This window comes from Ptychodera flava, chromosome 2, assembly GCF_041260155.1.
Source record: "Ptychodera flava strain L36383 chromosome 2, AS_Pfla_20210202, whole genome shotgun sequence".
Classification (NCBI taxonomy): domain Eukaryota; kingdom Metazoa; phylum Hemichordata; class Enteropneusta; family Ptychoderidae; genus Ptychodera; species Ptychodera flava.
Window position 1 is genome coordinate 28824904 of NC_091929.1, and position 7183 is coordinate 28832086.

Sequence of the window (7183 nt, forward strand, 5' to 3'; positions counted from 1 at the left end):
CCTGTTTAATAAATTTCACGGGTTTCAGCAACATATGTCCTGCTATCCTTCAAACCATGATGCTAACAGCTATTAAATCACAATAATTATCCCGTTAATGGTATCTTTCATAGTTGGAAGTGTCTCTGTAACAAATAAAATAGGTTTCATACAAAGTTTGTCTTTTTTTATAGAATTTATCGAAATTAAATGCTAGTTTTGACAGTAATTTCCGACATAAAACTTTGGGGTATGGGGTAAGGTTTGATCCTCTTTCATGAAAACTATAGAAGATATTGTATATTACAATATGTCATTTTAAAGCCAGATAAATTGTCTTTCCAATGGCAGCCCATAATTTAGTTTATGGTAAAAAGTAAGCTCAGCAGATGACTTACAAGACGACACATTTAACAAAAACACATGCGAGTCGATAATACTCTGACTTCACGATACCCTTCAAATCATGCAAGTAAGAGTCATTCAATACCAATATTTTGTCTGTTAAAAGTCTAACTCATATTTTTGACATGTCCCTGTACCAAATAAAATATATTTTATACAAAGCATTGCCTTTTGTAAAGTGTCTAGGAAAATAATTGGTAGAATTTGACATTAGTTTTGACTGTAACTTGCGACATAAAACTTTGGGGTATGGGGTAAGTTTTGGTCTCATTTCATAAAAACTATAGAAGATATTGCATATTGCAATATATCATTTTAAAGAAAAGTAAATTAACTTTCAAATGATACCGCATATGCCTCTTTATGTTCAAAATAAGCTCAGCAGAAGACTTACAAGAAGACAGGTTTAACAAAAACGAATGTGATTCAGTAATACTGTGATTTTGCGGAACCCTTCAAAATATGACTGTTACAGCTACAGGATCCCAATATTTTTTCTGTCAAAAGTTTATTTCAGGTTTCTACATGTACCTGTAGCAAATAACACAAAGTTAGTACACAGCATTACCCTTTGTATTATGTCTAGGTAAATAATTGGTAGAATTTAGATTAGTTTTGACAGTAATTTGCGACATAAACTTTGGGGTATGGGGTAAATTATGGCCCTATTTCATGAAAACTATAGAAGATATTGCATATTGCTATATACCATTTTCAAGAAGAATAAATCACCTTTCTAATGATACCCCCATAAGCTAGGTCATGTTAAACAGTAAGCTCAGCAGATGACGTACAAGAAGACAGGTTTGACAAAATCCATGTGGGTCACAAAATCGTGATTTTGCGGTACCCTTCAAAACATGACCGTAACAGCTATTGGGTCCCTATATTTTGTCTGTTAAAATCCTATTTCTTATTCTAGGGATCCCAAGGCTTCTGAAAATTACAGGTTTGTTATCCTGTGCGGTGGGGGGAGGTGCACGTAGACGCCCCCTCTAGCCCGGCCTAATAGATTGTTAGTAATGCTTGCTGTATAAGTAAGACAAGGAGGCATAGACAATTTTCCAAATACGTCTTATCAAAATTATTTTATAAAAAAATATTTAAAAGTAAATGATAAAAGTAGACAGTCATCAACAATCTATTGACTTTAAGGAGAAAATGGCAATATGACTATGTGTGTGCGTTTTAAAGTCTTCTTTTTAAGGCTGTGCATTAGTTCATTGCATAACAATAAAATGCCCATTCACGATATACCAATGTAGCGAAAACTTGCTATTGCAGTTGACTAGAGACAATAATGCATTGTAAATACCCAATTTTGACATTTATTTTCTTCTTCAGCACATTGCAATTAGTAAATAACATCCATAAATTGTTTGATTTGCTTCATTGGGAGGAAACAATAGTTATCGTATTTTCTTCCTGTTAAAATGCTGAATTACCAGAAAAAATCGATTTAAAGTTATCCAATTCTATGACGTCATATTTTTTTACTAAAACCTTATGCATTTTAGAGAGACCAGTATCTAAGCTTTCCAAAACTATAAGGTATATGGCATTTCAAGCAGTTTACTTCATCAAGGAAAGAATGTTGTACCCCTACCCCTAGCTTTTGCACACCCCATACAGATACACGCAATTCAAAATTGACGCCAGAGAAGTAGTGTATAGTTAAATATCTGATGTTAACACTTTTTTTCTTGTTTAATATATCGGAATGAATAATTAAACACAAAAGTTGTGAAAATTTTGCTTAATAAAAAGTAAATCACAATTGTTACATGGTATTTTGGGTAAAAAATTTCAAAATTGTCAAAAAATTCATTTTAAAGTCGTCCTATTCTATGTACACAAATTAATTTTGCTAAAGTTGGTATTCCTCAGAAAGAGCAGTATCTGAGCTTTCCAAAAATGTAAGGTTTGTGCTATTTCATGCTAGTTTACTCGATTTAGGGGAGGATATAGTACCCCTACCCCTACCCATTTTTCGCCATTTTTTGCGGTACATACAAATCAAAAACCAGTGCAGACGGGTAGTGCATCCCAAAATATCCAATGTTAACATCTTTTTTCTAGTTCAGCAGATCCCAAAGAACAAAAAAATACCCATGTAGTAGGTTATGGGGGGGGGGTGCACGGTGGGCCCCTCCAGCCCACGGACTACAACCTAAAGGGCTAAAGAAAGATTGGAGCCATGAGAAAGATGTTTTGTATGTGTGTCCTTTGAAACAATCACACCACAAAAACTTCACAAAACATACCACAGACAAGAAATTCCAAACTAATTAACTGACAAACTTTATTTCATCAAGTCATGGTAATATACTTCCAAGAATGAGCCTTGTTTGAAACTAAGAAAAACCTTGGATAATTGGCACTATTGACACAGTCCCTTTTTATCACACATTTTAGGTTTACATAGGATTCAATGTAATAAAAAGGCAAAATTGAGAGCTTGAATCCAAAATTGCTAAATGAAACGCTGGATTGATATGTAAATAATCATAAATGGCAAACAGAATTACTATGAGTGTACAGTATGGTTTCATGTAAATGCTGCAGTAATGTTACATTCAAAGTGACTTTTCAAAAGTACTAATATTAAAATTGTTAAAATGAACTTTAAATCCTCAGTGGATATTGTAAATGGGCATAAATGACAAACAGGATACTGCACATGTAAAGTATGAATTCATGTAAATGCTGCTGTCAATAGTATGTAAATATCATGTTGAACTGAAACTTTTTAAAAAATATAACATTGATATACTCCATGTACGGTTTTACATATGAGTACGTATTCTGACACAAGTGAAGATAATATGGCACCAAAGATATATAACACTTGAGATAGAAAAAATGAACATGAAAAATAGGCATCTCAGCACATAAAATAGAGTGCCCAAAACATTTAATAATTATCAAAACCATTGCTGATATGCATTGAATTTGTAAATAAATTGGTAGGCAGCAATTGACCAGGTTCTCTGTGACATGTACTGGGGGTATCTTGTTCTGCAGCTACAGATGCAGAAGAGGAAGGCTGTCCCTGATGACTTGCCTGTGGTGGTGTTGGAGAAAGTTGGGACAACTGGTGGCCGCTGATAGGTTGGGAAATTGTGAGGTCGTTGAAAATCTTGCGGCTGTGTAACTTCTGGTCTTTTCATTTGACCCAGGAATCCAAAGAAGGCCTCGTACAGCATGCTGTCCTGCCGCTGCTGTTGTTCTTCCATTCTAAGTCTTCTTTCCTCCAAAGTTTGACGTCTCTCTTCCAGTTCTAACTGTTTCTGCATTAGTTCTGCTTGCCTCTGTTCTCGCTTCTTTTCCCTCTGCTGTTCGAATGTGAAATATTTTTCCATCACCGAGTTTAGCCCTCTCTGCATTTTGTTCTCACGTTCTTCTTTTTTTTTAATTCTCATTGCTGTCAGATGAAAAATAGATAATTAACACTTGATAATTGAGCCGACAATAATTTTTTTCAGTATGTGCGATCATAACATCTGTCCAACCAGCACAGGTAAAATTGCTCAAATGATGGGAAGTTGTTGTGGAAGAGGTTCTTATTATAGTTTTATTATTTTTCTTCTCACTAGCATTTTCTCTCTGGACTACTTGACCACAAAAATATGTTCCAACGCTATGTATTTGAAATATGAAAATGTTCATAGAGAAATATATTATACAATGGAACCTCCGCTTGTTGGCACAATATTTTTGCAGTACGAAGTAGTGTAAAGTCATCCACTTGTTAACCAAAAAAACAAGTAAAATAATGAACACCACTCTTTCTACATGTTCTGTCCTTAGAATATAATGAAGCCAAAACAATCATAACACTTGTACATTTGTATCATTAGTAGAGAGAAACTTACTTCTTCTTTTGACAACAGCACTCGCAGTATCATCAGGATCATCCTGGGGAGATGGTCTTTCACAGGTCTCAGCATCTATGTATTTGGAAGAAGTACAGAAAATTGTATTACTTAAAATTTCTGTGACATGACGAACAATCTACAAGGATACAAAAGGAATATGCATCTAAAAATGGAAATGATGGTGCTGGCTGTATTGCTCAGTGTTTTGCATGTTAAATTTGTTGTAGACCTATAATCGTAACAATTTACAACAAACTAGTTTCCCCTTTGGACTTTTTTCACAGTGTTCTGCAGTTTTATATTAGGCTGAAATTTTCCTCCGAAATTAACTCTCACCTTCAGGTTCTTCTCCTCTGTCTGGGGAGATGTTTTCCTCTACATCAGTGAGAACTCTTCGGGGCCGTTTCTTCTTCTTCTTCAAGGGCATTCCAATCGGTGTTGTTACTGGAAATAAACCCCAAAATTGATATCTTTAGTTTCCTTGAAACACACATGTATAATTGATACACTCTGCACTTTGTACTCTGAGTTACAGAGAGCAACACTAGACACCTAAAGCATTAAATTCAAATTATATATTTTGAGCCTGTTTCTTCAAAGACATCCACATGATGGCACATGGAATAATGGAATATTATTTCAATATAGAAAATAATAAGAAGTTGTAATAAATGTTACCTCTGCTGTCATTCACATCCGTTGCAATTGTACTGGTGCCATCACTTTTGTCTTGGGCTGTTGCTTGATCTGGTGAAATTTGGCTACTGTCGTCACTTCCTGTAAAGATCACACACTTCATTATTCAATACAGGACATGAAACAAAGGTAGCATACAAGCATGAGACAAAGGACAGGAAATGCTAAGTGCATGTTCCTACAAGGGTTGTTCAACACTTGTCCTGTTAAACAGTAACAGTACAAGCGATCTTTCCTCATTTATTTGAGCCAAGAACGAAACTATGCCTCATTTATTGATATTCAACCACAGCAGTTCGGGCATTCTGTTCGTCAAAACAGATGTAAGGACACTCATCTGGTTATAAAATAGACCATCACTAGAATTACGCATAACCTCTCTACAGATGATCCCTTACTTAGCTTCGTAATTTGATAGACGGTACAGGCAAAATGTCTTACCATTACTGTCTTCGTCTGAATGGTGTCCAATTGAAAGGCTCTCCATGACAGTGTTTCTTCCTGGGTTGACAGACGGCCGATTGCCAAGGATCTGCGACAGTTCTTCAAAGAAAGGCATCGAAATTCTGCCTCTGCCGCTCCGTCTGTTGCTGTCTACAACTTCCTTGTATTTCAGCTTCAGTGCCTTCAGCTTGCGGTGGCACTGGTCTGCTGTCCGGTTCAGGCCTCTCTGCAGAGCCTTTTCTGCTATCTTTTTATAAACGAGGCTGTCCCGACACGTCCCGTTTAGCATTCTTTGGATACTTTCGTCAGCCCAGACTGAAATTAGCAAGCTTATCTCGTCGTCGGACCAGTTATTACCACGAGATGTAGTACTGTGTTCGGCAGCCATTGCGAAAGTGAATATTGTATGTTGGTGTGTTGTTTGTTTTATGTTACAAATACCTGTCGCGTGAGGGCGTTTGAAACGCCTCTGAAGCGTCTCAGTCTGTCCATACAGCGATTTGCGGATAGAGTTAATCCCTACAACGGCTCAGGTCGGGCCGACTGAACCGTCTCAAATCTGAAACGCTTCAGAACCACTTCGGAGTGTCCATACATGACTTTTTGTGCCAGTACTGGCCCAGAACGTTTCAGAGACGTTTCAATGGGCCTGTGGTATGAACGGCATATGTGAAACATTAACAATCTTTTGTTATTTACTTACAATGGCTAGTATTAAATTTACTACTGCCTCGCTGTCCCTCAAACGTACACGGACTTTGGTGTAAACGAATTTCCCACTAAGTGAAAAATATTTCCGGTATACAATTGCTGAAAGCATGTTTTTTTCTTTAAAAATATACAAAATAATTTTACACGTTTATTACGTGTTGAAATTTTGAAAATTTGAAAAGAAAATCAGAAAATCACCAAGAACGTTTTGATTTTTACATCGACGTGCAAGAGGCGTTCTATTTTCTTAAAGCCCCCACATCAATTATCAGTATGTATTCTAATATAAATATTATTTACTTGATAAAAAATTCATGGAAAAAAAAAGAATGACAAACCGTTAATGGGCTGTTGACACATTTGCTAATGTGAGCAACCAGGATTGAGAAGGGTGCCTTAACACTTGGTGTTCAAGTTTGGTGCTTTTCCTATCCCATGATGCATCAAAACGGAAGTTGCGACATTTTTCTTCTAAGCGCACCCTGAAGTCGTGATCGTGCGGAAGCATGACCAGAAAGGGTAAGTTTCTCTCCAAAATAGTAAAATGTATTAGGTTTTGAAGCATCTGTATTAATATCCTTCGAAATTAATCGTATTGTACTTTGAAATAGCTTAACTACGTGAAGAAACCTTTTTTCTTTCAGTGGCTAGTATACCAACAACAAGCTGTGAATACGCGGTGGTACTTTTGGCCATGGCCTATCGATCGATCTCACTCGGGTCAAGGGTCATCGCAACACAACTGTAGCGATAACCCTTGACCTGAGCGCGATCGATACGCCTTGCATAGTACCGCTGCGTAATCACAGCTGACACATGTCTTTTAGTAGAGACAATCGCATGTAAAAAATCAATTGAACATTGTAGAGTATACAATGTATTGTTTCAGCATATGAGAGTTTGGCTTTTTTATTTTAATCAGTTGATGACAAGAAGAAGCCAATATTTTGTAACAGTATTGAAAAGAGGCACTGTATATATGAAAGTCTCCCCTTTTCCTTAACCTAATCAGCCACTTGTCTTTCATTTAAAGTCTCATCTCGCCATATTACCTATTGTTGCATTATTTT

At 36.4% G+C, this 7183-nt stretch overlaps 1 protein-coding gene across 1 annotated transcript; it reads right to left on the bottom strand.

The window, feature by feature from the left end:
* Window positions 1-3064: 3064 nt before the first annotated feature.
* Window positions 3065-5809, bottom strand: LOC139149682 (uncharacterized). The gene is made up of 5 exons (XM_070721551.1): window positions 5400-5809; window positions 4941-5039; window positions 4599-4706; window positions 4260-4334; window positions 3065-3808 (listed from the first exon to the last, which is right to left on the bottom strand). The coding sequence occupies exons 1-5, from the start codon at window positions 5788-5790 to the stop codon at window positions 3309-3311; spliced, it is 1173 nt and encodes a 390-aa protein (XP_070577652.1). The 5' UTR covers window positions 5791-5809; the 3' UTR covers window positions 3065-3308.
* Between the last annotated feature and the right edge of the window lie 1374 nt (window positions 5810-7183).